Genomic DNA, 18,061 nt, shown 5'->3' on the forward strand with positions numbered 1-18,061 from the left:
TATGTCTCTAAGTGGGTTGAAGCAATTGCAAGTCCAACCAATGATGCAAAGGTGGTTCTAAAAATGTTCAAGAGCATAATCTTTCCAAGGTTTGGGATTCCAAGAGTTGTGATCAGTGATGGAGGGTCTCACTTCATCAACAAACTGTTTGCAAACCTCCTTAAGAAGAATGGTGTGAAGCACAAGGTTGCAACTCCTTACCACCCCCAAACAAGTGGTCAAGTTGAGATTTCCAACAGGGAGATCAAGTCCATTCTGGAGAAGATTGTGGGGGTTACAAGAAAGATTGGTCCATCAAGCTTGATGATGCATTGTGGGCTTATAGGACAGCTTACAAGACACCTTTGGGAACTACACCTTTCAACCTTCTCTATGGAAAGTCTTGCCATCTACCAGTTGAGCTTGAGTACAAGGCACTATGGGCAGTCAAGTTGCTGAACTTTGACATCAAGAGTGCCAAGGAGAAGAGATTGATCCAGCTGAACGAACTTGATGAGATAAGACTTGAAGCTTTTGAAAGTTCAAAGATCTACAAAGAGAAAACAAAGGCTCTCCATGACAAACATATCCTGAAAAGAGACTTTAAAGAAGGAGATCAAGTTCTTCTCTACAACTCCAGACTGAAGTTGTTTCCAGGCAAGCTCAAGTCAAGGTGGTCTGGTCCTTTCAAGGTTAAAGAGGTTAAACCTTATGGAGCAATAGTTTTGTGGAGTTCTGATGGAAGAGAGTTCACCATCAATGGACAAAGGGCTAAGCTTTACTTGGGAACCAAATCGGAAGACCTGGGAACTTCAGTTCCACTTTCCGATCCAACCACAGTCTAACCTAAAGGAGGCAAAGTCAAGCTAGAGACTTAAAACAAGCTCACTTGGGAGGAAATCCCAAGAGTATCCTTTGTATATATGTGTGAATGTTTTTAATAAATTGTGTGAACTATCCTTGTTTGTGTGTTTGTTTGTGTGAATTGTGTGTGATTTCAGTTTGGAAGGTGCTCAGGAAAAGGAAAGGTTTCAAAAGAGGCTAGGAAAGAAACACAAGTGCTGTGGAGACATGCTCATAGCGACCCACACATGTCGCTATAACCCTTTACGGACAACCTTAGCGACGTGCATAGCGACATCCTCATGTTGCTACGACGAAACGAGGAGAATGCAATATTTGGCTAAGGACCGTAGCGACATATCCATAGTGACATGCTCATGTCCTACAGTCACAAGGTAACTACTCTAATCCGGTTTAAAATCTCTCCACATCTCTAGTAATTTTTATTTTACCTATCATGTAAACCACTCCAAATTCAAAGTCACACAAGAGACTGTGTGATTCGGGTGTGGTGGAGGTACTATAAAAACTGATCATTTTGCTTGTTTTTATTTGGATGATTTGCATTTGACATATCTAGCACTTTGCATTTTGGATTTTTTGATTTCTTCTTAAAAAAAAAAAAAAAAAAAAAAAAAAAAAAAAAAAATTTAAAAAAAAGTTGTGTGTTTTGAATTATGCATAGGGAGCCATGATTGAAATTGCCATGAAAAGAACATATCTACAAGCATCTCTTGAGCCTTGAAAACTCTTTTTGAAACATGTTGCTCATATGATATTGACATTGTTCTTGAAACCAATTACAAACTGAACTTGGGCATAATGAATTTAATCTCTCTTGCATATGGGCACTTGCATACTTGATCATGGATTTCATACACATTTGGGTTATCTTATTCCATGTATTATCCTTTGATTAACCCAAATGGCACTCCCCTACCCTTGAACCCTTGCCATTCTTTGAAACCAATATTGATTTGTTGAGTGAGGTCTCTTATTGATAGCTTGTCATGTGCAAAATCTTGAGAGTATTGGGAGCGACATATGTTTGTTCTCATCTATTGCTAGCATAAGATCCTCATTTGAACTAGCATCTAGGATGGTGAGTGAGTTTGTGTGTTTTTAAGTTGTTATATCTTGGGTTTGAAAAAAAAAAAAAAAAAGATCAAAGAGTGTCAATAAGAAAAGAAAACCAATAGGAACCAAGAAAATAAAAGAAAAAAAACTCTTAAGTGTGTCAATTAGAATTCCCCAAAGTAAAAAAAAAATGAATGAAAGATCATAATGGGGAAAGAAAAAGAGTGTCAAGTTCTTAGTTGGTTGATCATGTAAATAAAAAAAAATAAGAGAGAGTTCACTTGGTGAGAAATGTGAGTGAAGTGTATATACTTGGGTTTTGAAATATAAAAGATGGGTAGAATTTGTAATCACTTAGGAAGAAGAGTAGAATGATGAGAATGAGCTATGTATGCATGAATTGCTCCTAGTCTTAGATAAATTTTGCATAATGATCATGCTCCTTGTTCTTGAGTGATTACCACCATTAAAAAGATTGTATTTGAACCTTTCTTTTCATTCATAAAAGACCATTAATCTACCAAGCCAAGTGATTGAGATCATGTGCCCATTTGTGAGAATCCACCTTGTGTGTGTGTGTGTGAATGAATGTGAGAATTGGTTGAAGTTACTTGTTGATTGATGAGCATTGCACTTTGTATAAAGAAATAAAAAGAGTTTGATAGGCATTGAGAAGCTAGACTGATAAAAGAATGACCAATGATTGTTTGCTATGATCATTTGGAATGTTGTAGAAGAGCTAGGATGTGTGTCTTTTGGCTATGAGCTCCCTTTTTCAAACTTCTTCCTTCTTAGGACTTGAAAGTTTACTTGAGGACAAGTAAAGGACTAGTGTGGGGGAGTTGATATCTTGTGAATTTACATGTTTTTAACTTCTTATTCTTGCATGGTTTGGTCATTTAGAGTATCATTTAGGCACATTTAGGTTGCATATCATTGCATTTGTACATATCAGGTGTTGGAGAGCACCATGGATGAGTTAGAAGACCATTGGAGGGATTTTGAGTCCAAAGAGTGAAAGATGAACACGGATGAAGGCCTTAAAGATCTCTTCTGAAGCTCAAAATTTGTGGAGACACTGGAAATTGAGTTAGCTTTACAATGGAGGTGGTTTCAAGTCGTTTGGAGCTGTATTGAGGGATTTATGATCAAAATACTACACACATATCAATATGACATTCCTAGCGGCCAGGCGTAGCGGCAAAAGATGGTCGCTACAGAAGATAGAGCTGAGGCGCCTAAGTACCGTAGCGGGAGTGTGTAGCGGGTTAGAGAGACCGCTATAGTTGAAGCGCTTTCTGTAGCGGTCTTCCGTAGCGGCATAATGAGGTCGCTATGAGTTCAAGAATGCGAAAAAATCGTCTAAGTGTCCTAGCGGCCACCCGTAGCGGGCATTTCAGGTCGCTACAGGCGTAGTGACCTCTTGTAGCGACCTTTTATGGTCACTACGGAGAAAAATATCTGTTTTTATGGGTCAACCCCAGCTCGAGTTTTAGTAATATATAACTACTTTTCAGACAATAATGGGGGATCTATCTATTTTTTATGAAGAACACAAGAACTCTTGAGAGAGAAAGCTTGAATCTTTAGTTTCTTTTCTTCTTATTCTCTTGAATTTGCTTGTTTAATCCTTGTTTATCTTTATTCTCTGTTGTATCTACTTGAATATGCTTCAATCTATTATGAGATTAAGTGTTTTCATGGAGATTAGTGAGTAGTTTCCTTAAGAATTCATGGGTTAGGGAGATTAGAGTAACTTAGTGAAGATCTATGGTGTTATTGTATTAGATCCTTGTATGAACTTGCTTGTTGAGTATTTTTAATGCTTGTTTAGTCTTGATCACTCTAAACCTGATTTCTAAACACTTCTCATCAGACATGATTAGATGAAGTGTTTGAATCAACTCAACTAAGCTCTAGTGAGATTAGCCAAGGACACTTGATGTTAAAATTGCTAGATAGTTATTAAACTTGAACTTAAAGATTGCTTGATTGAATTAAGCCAAAGACATTTGATGTTTAATGATTTCTAAGCAAATGGACATTTACCTAGACATAGGACTTGTCTAAAATTGTGTTTAGACTTAAGAGATTATTTTGATTGAAAGCTTGTCACCTAGATTGGATCTTAGTTACTTGAAGTCAATTCCCTTAGCCCATGGATTCACTTGTTTATATTTCTAGGATATTAGTTTGTTACAAATCATCTATCTTCTTGTTTGCTTAGATTAGGAAGGTTTGTGTATTCTTGGTGTTATAAGTCTCTAGTTCTCTGTGGATTCGATCCTAAAATGCTACAATGACATACCATTCGATTGTGGTATTGTTGGCACATTAGGTTAATTGGTGTGTGCTTAAACGCGTAATCAACAACTAAACCGAGTAAGAAAATATTATTTTGATTCTAATTTGCGATCACGTCTTGTAGCGTTTCATAAACTTTCTCGTTGCATCACAAGACCCTACTCAAGGTTAGGTTAATACTCGAAGTAGATCATGAGAACCGTCAAGAAGACCATGAAAGTGATTTACATGATGAGCTATCGCCGAATTGGGACGGACATGTTCATCGAGAAAGCCTTATCTTAGATTAAACTGAGGACTGAGGAGTCCAAGGTTCAACATGCTTCCGAATGGTTCGAGAGACCCGACTGTGTGCAAATTGAGTTAGGACATAAAGAGTCCATGCATCCATACTCCTTTCTCAATTAATCAATTCACCACTCGACCATACGCGTAGTTGCAACAATAATTTTGAACTATCAATGTTGATATAAGATAAATTTTTAAAAATCATTTCAACTTAATATTGTGAAAATAATGATTCATATAAAATACAAGTTAAATAACATTATAGATCTCAAACTATTATCATGCATGAGAGACAGAACAAATACCATCTTTCAAGAATCCTCAAATCAAATCCAACTGACTACACAACTCAAGAACTTATACGAACTGGTGACAGTAAGCACTTCATTAACCCACTCCACTCTACCCCAAACCCCATTTCTACTCCCTTCTAACGCGATTTTTGCGCACCAAATTCTGCTTTCTGATTTTCCGTTGTTTTCCTCAAACCTGGGAGACCACATGACTAAAAGTTTCCCACCGTGGTTACGTATACTAAGCACACACTCCCCTGAAAGCTTATATCTTCTATGCGTACGCAACAGTTCCAAATCCCAGCCCTCGACTCTTACCCACCCTCTCCTATTGTAACTAAACCGTACGACAGAACCATCGCTTGTATACCTATATATAACATTCTTAATCACACATCAATCTGCTGCAAGTATACATTTGAATATCAAAGCGTGCGTTTTCACAACTTCCCACGTATCTTTGTTCCGGTCATAAACATAGTTCTTACTACCAATTACGTAAATCTTTCCTCTAAACAGTTTGATTATAAACCAGCCGCTGCGAAACTCAGTAGCTCCACGGCTCAGCAAGGGACTCCAAGTCTGTGTCTTTATGTCCAATACTTCCATCCAGTTGTCATCGTCCTTCCTGCATCTTTCCATTACATATATTTTCCCATGAATATAATAAGCAGACGCACCCGCACGTGGCACAGACATGCTAGGACCATCACGCCACGTGTGACTCCGACAATCAAGGATACGGACAAGGGAAGATGGCGGTCCTTTGGAGGGTCCACCGATTAAATATATTTCCGAACCAAACAACTATGGTAGGAGAATAGTCTACTTTGAGGAGCGTCGCTGTTTGTGGTCTGAGATTTCAGTGCTTGTGTCTTCCCATCAGCTCGACACCAAGCCCTGGCTAATCTTGGGGGACTTTAACCAGATAAGAGATCAGAATGAGCATTCTAAGCCCCCCCTCCCTCAATATGGACAGAAGAATCCGAGAATTCAATGAATGTTTGTTGACTGCAAATATTGATGATCTTAACTTCAGAGGCAACACCTTCACATGGTGGAACAAGAATAAAAAGAACTCGATCGCCAAGAAGTTAGATCGAGCTCTTGTCAACAGCGACTGGTACTTTCAGTTTCCGTCCTCAGTAGCTTACTTTGGCAGCCCTGAGTTCTCGGATCATGTGGTTATCTCCATTACTCTAGATCCTACTGTGGATAGGGTCAAGAAGCCGTTCAGGTTCTATAATTTCATTACTTTGAGCCCTGAATTTCCTGGTATGATTTGCAACTGCTGGTTCTCGTTTAATGTTACAGGTTCAGCTATGTTCAGAGTCTCGCGCAAGCTGAAGTTGTTAAAGAAGTGTATAAAGGACTTCAGCAAATTGAACTACTCGGGTATTGAGCTCAGAACGGCGCAGGCTCTTGAGAAGCTTACCTCGGCCCAGAACAGAATGCTTGCCATACCCAGCTCGACCAACGCGGAGTTCGAGCTTCAGGCAATGCGAGAGTGGGAAGAGCTCTCTAACGCTGAAACATCTTTCTTTTTCCAGAGATCAAGAATCAATTGGTTAGCTTTTGGAGATGGCAGTTCTCGGCTTTTCCACAGATATGCGGCTTCTAGACAGGCTATCAATCGTATCCATTTTCTGGTCGATGCTAGTGGGCAGCGGGTTGACTCTCTTCAAGAAATTCAAGAGCAGTGTGTGGATTTCTTCTCTGACCTCTTGGGGGGTGATACTTCACCTCAGATGTTTGTGCAGAGTGATCTTGACTTATTGTTTGATTTTAAATGCTCTGGGGAGCAAGCAGCCGGCTTTGTGAAGGAGTTCTCAGCTCAGGAAATTCGAGATGTTTTTTTCTCTTTGCCTAAAAATAAAACGGGTGGTCCTGACGGCTACTCTGTGGAGTTCTTCACTGCTGTATGGTCAGTGGTCGGCCCTGAAGTCACCGAAGCCATCTTGGAGTTTTTCAAATCTGGTTATCTGCTGAAGCAATGGAATACGGCGAATCTCGTTCTTATACCGAAAACCCCAAACGCAGCGCATCCTTCAGAATTCAGACCTATCTCTTGTCTTAACACGGTTTATAAAGTGATTGCAAAGCTTCTAGCGTCGAGACTAAAGGAGATTCTTCCGCTGATGATCTCCAAATCGCAATCTGCTTTCCTCCTTGGTCGTCTTCTCGCGGAAAACGTGTTGCTTGCGACTGACCTGGTTAATGGCTACAATACTCAGAATATCTCGTCTAGAGGAATGCTGAAAGTGGACCTCAGGAAAGCGTTTGACAGTTTAAGATGGGATTTTATCTTCGCGTCGCTTCGAGCTTTGGCGATTCCGGAAGAGTACATTAGCCTCATCTCTCAATGTCTTACTACTGCCTCCTTCTCTGTGGTTGTTAATGGAGCCACTGGTGGGTTCTTCAAAAGCACTAGAGGTTTGAGGCAGAGTGATCCCCTCTCTCCGTACCTTTTTGTGTTGGCTATGGAGTGCTTATCACGGCTACTGCTATCGAGATACGAGGATGGTAACATCAGATATCACCCAAGAACTGAGCATCTTAAGATATCTCACCTGATGTTTGCGGACGATATGATGATATATTTTGATGGTAGCAGCAACAGCCTCCATGGCATCTCCGAATGTCTCGATGATTTTTCTTCTTGGTCTGGGCTTGAGATGAACACGACAAAGACGGAGCTATTTACTGCGGGTCTGGACCATAGTGAATCCCTTGCTATTGCTAGCTACGGATTCTCCACTGGTTCTTTTCCCATCAGATATCTCGGTCTTCCCCTCATGAGCAGGAAGCTCAAAATATCAGAGTACGCCCCGTCATGACCAAAATCACCAGAAGCTTTCAAGCATGGGCTGTCAAGCTGCTTTCTTTCGCTGGCCGGCTTCAGCTCCTGAAATCTGTCATTTTTGGGCTGATTAATTTTTGGGTCTCAGCCTTTGTTCTTCCGAAGGGTTGCATTTCGATGATTGAGTCTCTCTGCGCTCGCTTCCTTTGGTCTGGGAATATTGAGAAAAGAGGAATTGCTAAAATTGGTTGGACGACGGTCTGTCTCCCGAAGCAGGAAGGGGGATTGGGGATTAGAAGTATCACTGTGTGGAACCAAGTTTTGGGTCTTAAGCTCATCTGGCTATTGCTTTCTAACTCCCCCTCGCTGTGGGCTGATTGGCATAGAAGTGTTCATCTCACGGGAAACTCCTTCTGGACCATAGAACCTGCTTCGTCGGACTCATGGGATTGGAAGAGAATCCTTAAACTCAGACCTCTCGCGCTGCAATTCTGTAACACCGTCATTGGCAATGGTGTCACCACAAGATTCTGGTTCGATGTGTGGTCTCCTTTTGGTCAGTTAATTAATTACATAGGTGCTGGTGGACCCAGAGTGCTCCGTGTGCGTAAGGAGGTGATGGTAGCTGATGTTATCTCTGGTTCATCCTGGTCGCTTCCTCATCCACGCTCTCAGCAGGAAGTGGCCTTTCACTCTTATTTAACTACTATTCCTCTTCCACTTCCTAATGATGTCAATGATGTATTTGAATGGAAAGCTCCTGATTGTACTTTGAATGTGTTTAACTCTAGGGCTACTTGGGAGGTGCTGAGACCTAGACAGCCAAGCCAAGCCTGGCATGATGTCGTCTGGTTCAAAGGGGCTCTGCCGAAGCACGCCTTCACGATGTGGGTAGCGAACTATGATCGCCTACCGACAAGATCAAGACTGATCTCTTGGGGTCCTGCAATTCCAGCGACGTGCCCTCTCTGCGCAGCTCTCCCGGAAACGCGTGATCACTTATTTATCTCCTGTCCATATACCGGCGATATATGGACTCAGGTATTCGCTAGATGCAACCCTCCCTCGCGGATGTTTGCGGACTGGAACGAGCTCCTATCCTGGATCCGAACAGCTACGTCGAAGAGGAAGGTCCTGCTAAGGAAGCTGGCTTCTCAAGCGGTGATCTTTCATGTATGGAAACAGAGGAATAACCTGATTCACAATGCTACTGCCCTGTCTGCTACAACCGTCTTCATTTCTCTTGACAAGGAGTTGAGGAATTTAATCTCCTCTAGAAGAACCAAGAAACATTTTAGCTCACTTATGGCTTTATGGATTAGATAGAGTTTTAAGTGGTTTTTTATCCAACTGTTTGGATAATGTGGTTGATCCATCTTGTTTTTATTTTTTTTTGCCGAGATGTGTTCAAACTTAAGATCTTGCTTGTGTTAAATCTTTCTTTCATTTATATGATATTTACAATTTAGCAAAAAAAAAAGAGAGAATAGTCTACTTGATGAGTATGGGGACTAGACGGTACCGGAACCAACGAATAGTCTCCAAGAATATCATAGTCGTCTTTTAGGGTTTCATTAGCAGGTTTCATCCGAAGACTAAACCATTTAGGAGATGAGATATTGGGAGAGTCTTCTAAGCAGAAATAGAGGCATGGTTCTATGGTTTTGATGCGAGACCGCGTTGAGTAGAGCTCGGGAGAAGAGAGGATAGATAGGAATCTCTTGGAGACCAGAGAGAGATTAGGGTAATTCCAGTTTGAGATACGTGCAAGAATATTCTCTACGAGTTCATCTGGTAGTGACGAGAACGATAGTGGTTGAGCCTTGGTCTTATTGCTTTTCTGCTTTGGTCTAGATTCTTTTGGGATCATGGTCGACTGAATTTGGCGTGGAAGCAATTGGTGGAGGAAGAATTCTGAACTATAGGTCTAGATGGTTAACAAACTACATGGCCTTCCGTTTGTCTTCTTAATCTTTTATTAATAGCAAAATAACACAAGTGTAAAATACAAAATAGCAAAATTATTTTTTAAGGAAAAATACACATAATTTAACTTATTTTTTTTAGAAAACTAACACCTTACAAAAAAGGAAATTTAATAAAGGAAAAACCAAAAAAAATGTTATAGGCTCATAAGGATGTAGCACACCTAAACCGAGTAAAAAGGTTATGTAATGTATAATTTATTTTTCTGTACAATATATAATGAAACTTTTTAACTAAAATAATTAAATTAATAGTAAAATGTAAATATATTGAACAGTTAAAACTGAAACTAGATTTTGACCCGTGCTTTCCAAGCGCGGGTTTGTTTTTGTATATAAATATATTTTAAACGAATTTCTATATAAGATAGTGTATCAGTTTGAGCACATTTATCCAAGACCACGGACCAAACCGAACCGAACTGAAAAACCAAAATTGAACTGAATTGCATAAATAATAGAGCAAATCATATATCTATTACTGAAAAATTGAAACCGAACCGAGAACCAAATGAGTACCTGAATTTTTAAATAAAAATTATATATTTAAAAATATTATTTACATTCAATTTTTAAATAACCAAATATCCAAAAAATACTATTTATAATCGGATAACCCGAAAACTTGAATTACCCGAATATTTTTATTGGGTTGATAAATAATTTAGTTAACCAAAAGTATAATTTATGTATATAATTATTTATTTCAAATATATATATACAACTATGTTTAATATAACATGTAGTATCAAAACTATTTTCAAAATAATATTATGTTTTAAAATAAGTAGATTTTGTTCTAAAACACAATTCTACTGCTAACCTATTTTAAAGTATCGATATAGTGTTAATAAATAACAAAGTTTTTTTAAAGTTTTTAGAAGTTATCACTAACCGATTTATAATTGGTTAGACTAAATATCTAACAGAATCGAAGATAAATAGTCATTTTCTGAAAATATAGCAGATGGAAAGATTGAACCGGTTTTATGTAGACCATAATCATATCTATGGACTCGTAAAGAAACTGGTTTGGTATTAAATAATACAACCAACTTGGAATATTAAGTTGTGACAAACATCGTTTAGTTTGTGAATGATAATGTTCATATATATAACATGGTTAATGAAATCAGTTTAGTTAATAAGGTTGATATAAAATAATGGTTGATTTCTGTAAAAGATGCAATTTTTTTACAATGGATATTGTATTCTGTTTATAGTCTCCGAAGAGGTATTAACTATTAAATAAATCACAAGTAACCATATATATATAAATATAGGGTGGATATTATTTAATAATATCACAAAATAATTATGATGAAATCATGCGTATATAATAAGCGTATACGTAGAGAATTAGGTTAGTACCATTTTTTGACTAATTTTCTTTTAATGAAGAATAATTAAGTTAGTACCATGAGAAATAATAGAAATTCTAGTTAGATTTTTAGAATTTTTTCCCTTTTAATAGTATTGATGAACATAAAAATATTGATTTTATATTTTGAAACATAAAACATCGTCTACATTATGGCAAAAAGTACAAAATATGAATGTTTCAGTCCAGAAATGAATAATATTGGATTAATTATAGGGTAATTCTCTCAAATTGATTTTTTTTTAGTTTTGTCATAAAAATAGCACTCAAGAAAAAAAAAGATCAAAATAATCTTTTTTATTTTAAAATTTTTAATATTTATTTATTATTTTTTAAAATTTGAAACTCTTTCTCCAAAATTTCATTTTTTAACTCTAAACTCTAAGTTTAGATTAGTTATCCTTTGATGTCTATATTTGTGACAAAAACTTAAAAAAAAACTATTTCAGAGAATTTATTTTAATTATATCTTCAAATAGTTTGAATTGCAATTTATTTTGGTAAATGCAATTTTGCATCGAATTACAGGACCGTTAAATTAACACTTGTTTGTACTCTTTGCACTGGCATCCGTTTACCAACATGCTTTTTACACACTATTTTCGTTTTAATTCTAATTTTAATTCATTATTACTAGAAAAAAAAGAGTTCCTTGTCGGAAGCCGTAAATCTACAACAGTCAAACAGAGAGAAGAGAGAGAGAGGGCAAACATGGTAGCTTAATTCACGGAATCGAGACGTTTCTATGAACCCAATTTTATATTCTCAGCTGGAATCCGAACTCTGATAGAGAAAGCACGACGAACACTTTATACAGAGCAGCACCTCTATCTCTCTGTGCTCCCTACTTAAGACCAACAAGTGTTCTTGAGAGTGTGAGCTGTTGCATTTTCTGAGCACAAGTGATAAAAAGAAGAACACTTCACTAAAGTAGCAAACATTGAGAGATTTGCGCCTCAGAACGAAAATGGGTGAAAGACTGAAGCTAATCCTCTGGATTTGTCTCTCCATACTTGCCTTTCTCGGTATGTCTTCAATCATTACCTCTTTTGGGTCTGCATTTACATCTGATTCTCTCTTCTGGGTCACATTATTTCGACTTCTCGATCTCAAAGTTCGATGCTTTTCTTTGTTCTACGTTGATCTCTGTTCTTGTCTGAAAAATCTCGAATCTGTTACCTTTGAACTACTTTAGATGTCGGCAACCGACATTTTAGATTGTCTTTTTTTTTTTTAATTGTTGTAGATTCTGGTGCGGCAAGCAAGATAGGAATCTGTTACGGACGTAACGCAGACAACCTCCCAAGTCCTAACAAAGTATCAGACCTAATCCAACACCTCAACATCAAGTTCGTCCGAATCTACGACGCCAACATAGACGTCCTCAAAGCCTTTGCAAACACAGGGATCGAGCTCATGATCGGCGTCCCCAACGCCGACTTACTCGCATTCGCTCAGTTCCAATCCAACGTCGACACGTGGCTCCACAACAACATCCTCCCTTACTACCCAACCACCAAGATCACCTCCATCTCCGTCGGTCTCGAAGTAACCGAAGCTCCGGACAACGCCACCGGTCTACTCCTACCCGCCATGCGCAACATCCACACCGCTCTTAAAAAATCCGGTTTGGACAAAAAGATCAAGATCTCGAGCTCGCACTCACTCGCTATCTTGTCACGCTCCTTCCCACCTTCCTCAGCTACCTTCAGCAAGAAGCATTCACCGTTCTTGAAACCGATGCTTGAGTTCTTGGTTGAGAACGAGTCTCCCTTTATGATCGACTTGTATCCCTACTACGCTTATAGAGACTCTGCCGAGAAGGTTCAGCTTGAGTACGCTTTATTTGAGTCGTCTTCTCAGGTTGTTGACCCCGCTACTGGTTTGCTCTACTCCAACATGTTTGATGCTCAGCTTGATGCTATCTACTTCGCCTTGACGGCTATGAACTTCAAGACCGTTAAGGTTATGGTTACTGAGTCGGGGTGGCCGAGTAGAGGTTCGCCTAAAGAGACGGCTGCTACTCCTGATAATGCACTGGCTTACAATACTAATCTCATACGCCAGGTGGTTGGCGATCCAGGTACTCCTGCTAAGCCTGGGGAGGAGGTAGATGTGTACTTGTTCTCGTTGTTTAACGAGAACAGGAAACCTGGGATAGAGTCTGAGAGAAACTGGGGGATGTTCTACGCGAATGGAACGAGTGTTTACGCGTTAGACTTCACCGGGGAGAGCACTGTCCCTGTCTCTCCATCGAATTCAAGTGCAACGAGTCCAGGTCCGAGTTCAAGTCCTGGTAACTCAACTGTGATCATTGGAGGAGGAGGAGGAGGAGGAACTAGGAAATGGTGTGTTGCTTCAACGCAAGCTTCAGTGACGGAGCTGCAGACTGCATTGGACTGGACTTGCGGTCCTGGGAGTGTTGATTGTTCTGCTGTTCAACCAAACCAGCCTTGCTTTGAGCCAGACACCGTTCTCTCACATGCGTCTTATGCGTTCAATACTTATTACCAACAGAGTGGAGCGAACAGCTCAGATTGCAGCTTTGGAGGAGTCAGTGTTGAAGTTGACAAGGACCCTAGTAAGTGTTTTGGATTCATACATCTATAGAGTAAATGTGAAGCCATTGTAGTCTCACTTGAGTTTTCATGCAATTTCAGGCTATGGTAACTGTCTGTACATGATTGCTCCATCTACTGATGGGTGAGTTCTCTCTCTCTGCCTCAATCTTGTAATTAATATAGAAGCTGATGTAGTTGTTACTTGCGCAGAATGAACAGAACAATGGCGGGTAATATCACAGGAAACATAACTGCCATTGATTCACCCATGGCTTCACCTTCTTCAAGCAGTGAAGGATACAGACAAATGGTGGTTTCAGTTACAGTCTCTGTTTTGTTCCCTTGCTTTGTAGTTAGTTTGAGTCATTGGTGACAGCATCCACTGTTTCCTTATTGTCTGTTAAGTTTTGAGGTGAGTTAAACCGTTATTTAACACAACTTTTGTACCAGTGGTTTCTTGGAAAGACTACCCTGGTGATGTAGTGTCTGTTTGGTTCAAATGAAATCAGTTCAAATCACAGACTAAGAGAAGGTGAGCCTGATCACAGGCGCTTTACAAACTCGAATTGTATACCAAACAGAATGTTATTTCATTATTCAAACTGAAAACCAGAGATACATTAAGAAATACAAACACAAGAGAAACAATATTAAAGCCATCATAAGATGCAATAGAGACTCGAAACAAAACACAAATGTGATTGTTTCTTAGATCATTTCAAGAGTATAGTTTAGGTTTGTTTGATGCACAACAACAATCAAAATCATAATACAGGGCAGAAGAACCTTGAATTCAAATTGGTTTGAAGCACTTGTTGTGAGTGAACTTAGAGATCAGACTCGATAAGGTAATCGCCGAGCCTCTCGACCACCAAGTTGCATTGGCCTCCAGTCATGGGCTCATCGTAGATGCCAAAGACAAAGGCTTGATTGGTCTTCTTGATAGTGACTCCACCAGGTCCCTACAAAAGATGATCATAACATGAAACTCCGATATCATGAAAAGGGTCTTGTTTGTTATATCGAAAGATGTTACCTTTTTGCCTCGGATGACAGCTCCTCCTTCACCTTGGACAACCATGTACTTCTCTCCGCCAAGGAATAGCCCTGTAGGGGCAAGGTGTCCAGGTTCCTCAAAGTCTTTCTTGATTCCCTCTATCTCAGCAGGCTTCAGCTAAAAACATAAACCAAGAACACAAAAGCTTTCAATGATCGATCATAGTACTAAAACACCAGATCCTTTGCATGGTTTTTACAATATACTAATCAAAGTCAAAATCATTCAAAGTTGAATCCTTTGTCATCTGATCAAGTAAAATTTGATTCGTATAGCAGATCCAAGTCATCAGATCCGATCACGAACCTAAAGAAAGACGATCCAAGCAGGTTAATTCAAAGATCGGAGAAGAAGAAGAAGAGAATGAACCTGAGGGAAGTTGGTGCTTTGGGCCCAGACACTGCCGTCTTGGCCGAGGATGGCGGCGGATGTGAGGTGGTTGCCTTCCACATCGCACATGAGATGGTCATCGACGTATGATTGCCACGACATCTTTTCTTTTTCTTCTTCTCCGGCGGCTTAGATTGTTTTCTTTACTCTCTCTCTCTCTCTCTCTGTTTTCTCTTCTTCTGAGCTTTTTTGTTCGTGGACTCAATGAAAGCTTCAACTTGGATTAAATAACACGATTTTAGGCATCCCATAAAATCCTCTTAAATAAAATAAAAATATTTTTTTTAATTTATTCTGAATTCAAAATACTAAAATTAATTAAATGTTTATAAAATTAAATTCAGAATTTTCTATCTTTTTCTCCCATCTTTGTAAGCTATATATCTCCCTTTTAATTCATTGTCTAAAATTTGATTTATAATTGTTATTTGAAATGAATTCAGAATATATATCTTTTTTCTGGAACTTAGAGACATTTACATAAATTATGTGTGATGTGTGAACATAACTAATTTGATAGATAAATTTTAACGTGATAATGGAAAAATGCTTTGTATGTAACATCAAATCTCGTTTATTAGACTTTACATTATTAATAAAGTTTTGTTTTCCAAGAAAGTGAAAAGCATATAATTTCTCGCATGTTCATGTCATACATAATGATCAATAAAGACATATTATATAAGTTGTGACCAAGAACACTATTATTTGATCAAATGTCTAGTGATATATATGAAAATGTTCGAGATTATTTTCTAAAAGGAATCACGGCTTGTTTTTCTTTTTCTGTTGAAAAAAGGAATGATTATGAATTAATTTTACGTAAATAAATAATACTGGTTTTAATTCATAAAACCATAGCGAATATGTCAAAGTATGGACATCATTGGGTTAAAGGGTGGATATGCTCTTGTATTGTATGCCATACACAATAATATTCCATTATTTATGTCCATCCTTTACAATTTAATATTCTCATTTCCATAAGTCAATAGATTTTTATTAAGATCACTTTTATTTTTTTTTAGAAACAAAGAAATAATCTCTTAAAAATTCAATTGATAATTTGAGATTCTTAAGACATTTAGTGCTGTGTAATGAGAAGAAAGAAAAGCAGAAGAGTGGGATGAATCAGCTCTACTGGTTAGAATTTTGGAGGCTAATTATCATGTTTTCGGGTTCGACGTTAGCCGGAGGCGAACTGCTCATCCCTGTCACAAAAGCGGGTACTGGGCCTTCGGGCTCATGGAATACCCTCCCGGGTGAAACTGGCCCGCTGTCTAACCGGACCCAGGGAATGATCCGCGAAGCGGGGAACCCTGGATTATCAAAAAAAAAAAAAAAATAGCAGAACAATTTCGTTTATACGTCAATAATACAATCTATTTCCATTGTAAAAAGAAAGAAAATCAGATCCCACATCTCGATGAGCTGTTAGAACAAAATAAAGACAGGTGGGATGGGAATGATTTGCCGACAATAACCTTTTAATTTTTTTGTCAACTTAACCTTTTAATTATTTTCATTTTGGTGTTGCATTATAAAACTTTGTACTCCCTCTTAATTGAGTTCAGACGTTTAAAAAAAAAAACTTTTTAATTATTTTTGTTTTCCAATACTATATAAGAAGGTTTTGTTTGCAAAAAAAAAGATGAAGAAGAAGATTTCTTTATAACTACGTATTTTGTATTTGTTCAAATATTTATAACTGTTGAACCGATCAACAAAACTCAAAGCTAGAACCATGACGCAAATGTCAACGGCATAGAATAGACAGCATATGTTATTACTTTTTATATTTTATGACTGGGCCGGGCCCGTTTCAGGGCCGTAGATCGATAGCAAAAGAATGATGATGCGTTTTTGTATCGAAAAGAAATCTCAGCCACGATCTATAAATATACACATGTAAAATTAGTTGTTATTCACTTATCTTAGGACCGACTGGTTTAAACGTAGCGGTTGCGATTGCGGATGCGAGAGTTTACGGATGCGGATGATTGCGGTTTCAAGCGCTATTAAGCATTTCGTATGACTGGTACAACGTTTGAAAATTGTTGCGTTTGCGGGATATTTGTGACTGGTTGATTATAAGATATTGCAGCGGTTTAATAATAAATTACCTATATTAACGTATTATAACATTAAAAAAATATAAAAAACATACTATTGTAATAAAATATAATAATTCTAAATATAATATGATTAATACAAATATTATTTTTATTTATGAAAATTTTCAATTAGTTGAAAGTTATAATTTTAATAAAATTTGTTTTGAAAATTTATATTAAAAAATTTTTAAGAATATTTTATTTCGTTTTATATTTGTGTGTATATAAATGTTTAAAAATTCTAATAAAAATTTAGTTTAAAGTTTTTATAAAAAAAATTATGATACTGTTTATGAATTTTAATTAATATATAAAATATGTATATATTTTTATTTACAATATTTATTTTATAATTTTAATTTTAAAATTTTAAAATATTTTTGAAAAGAATTTTATATTTATTTTTTCCACCCGCAACCGCAAACGCTAGCTGGAGATTTTAAGAGGTTCGGAGAGGTTTGAAGCGGTTTGTATGATTGTTTCGAAACGCTGTCAACCGCTACTAACTGCAAAAACTGTGTTTATGGGTCGTAGCGGGAAAACCAGTCGGGCCCTTAGTTCATCAAAAAAAAAAAAGATTCACTTATCTGCTCAACATCACAAGAAAAGAATATTCTTTTACAGTTCAGTTTGATCTACAAAATCTTACTAAAGGATATATATCCTCTCAATTTATTAATTAAAAAAATAAACATAGTAGATAGGCCTGGGACGGATCGGATATCCGGGCAATTTTAAGGTATCCGGATCCGGATCCTTATCCGGCGGATCCATAATTTTATTATCCTTATCCGGATCCGGGGTTCTCGGATATCCGGGTGTCGGATATCCTTCTAAAAATTGTAATATCCGGCGGATATCCGGATCCGGATTTGGATCCTTAAAATAAATAAAATAATAATAATAATATATATAAAAATATTAAAAATAATATAAAAATAAAAAATATATAATGTTTTTAATTATTTATATGTATAATATTACAAAAT

General features: G+C 37.6%; 2 protein-coding genes and 1 pseudogene across 2 annotated transcripts; 1 reads left to right on the plus strand and 2 right to left on the minus strand.

Annotated features, from left to right (window-relative positions):
• Window positions 1-4,493: 4,493 nt before the first annotated feature.
• LOC106355794 lies at window positions 4,494-11,373 on the minus strand (annotated as a pseudogene).
• Window positions 11,374-11,606: 233 nt separating this feature from the next.
• LOC111206844 (glucan endo-1,3-beta-glucosidase 12-like) lies at window positions 11,607-14,029 on the plus strand. The gene is made up of 4 exons (XM_022704267.2): window positions 11,607-11,975; window positions 12,197-13,531; window positions 13,611-13,653; window positions 13,722-14,029. Exons 1-4 carry the CDS (start codon window positions 11,918-11,920, stop codon window positions 13,882-13,884), a joined length of 1,599 nt encoding a protein of 532 aa, XP_022559988.2. The 5' UTR covers window positions 11,607-11,917; the 3' UTR covers window positions 13,885-14,029.
• A 48-nt stretch (window positions 14,030-14,077) lies between these two features.
• Window positions 14,078-15,401, minus strand: LOC106396980 (profilin-1). Its single transcript, XM_048745393.1, has 3 exons — window positions 14,938-15,401; window positions 14,548-14,685; window positions 14,078-14,473 (listed from the first exon to the last, which is right to left on the minus strand). The coding sequence occupies exons 1-3, from the start codon at window positions 15,058-15,060 to the stop codon at window positions 14,339-14,341; spliced, it is 396 nt and encodes a 131-aa protein (XP_048601350.1). The 5' UTR covers window positions 15,061-15,401; the 3' UTR covers window positions 14,078-14,338.
• Between the last annotated feature and the right edge of the window lie 2,660 nt (window positions 15,402-18,061).

Source organism: Brassica napus, chromosome C1 (genome assembly GCF_020379485.1).
Source record: "Brassica napus cultivar Da-Ae chromosome C1, Da-Ae, whole genome shotgun sequence".
NCBI classification, from domain to species: Eukaryota; Viridiplantae; Streptophyta; class Magnoliopsida; order Brassicales; family Brassicaceae; genus Brassica; species Brassica napus.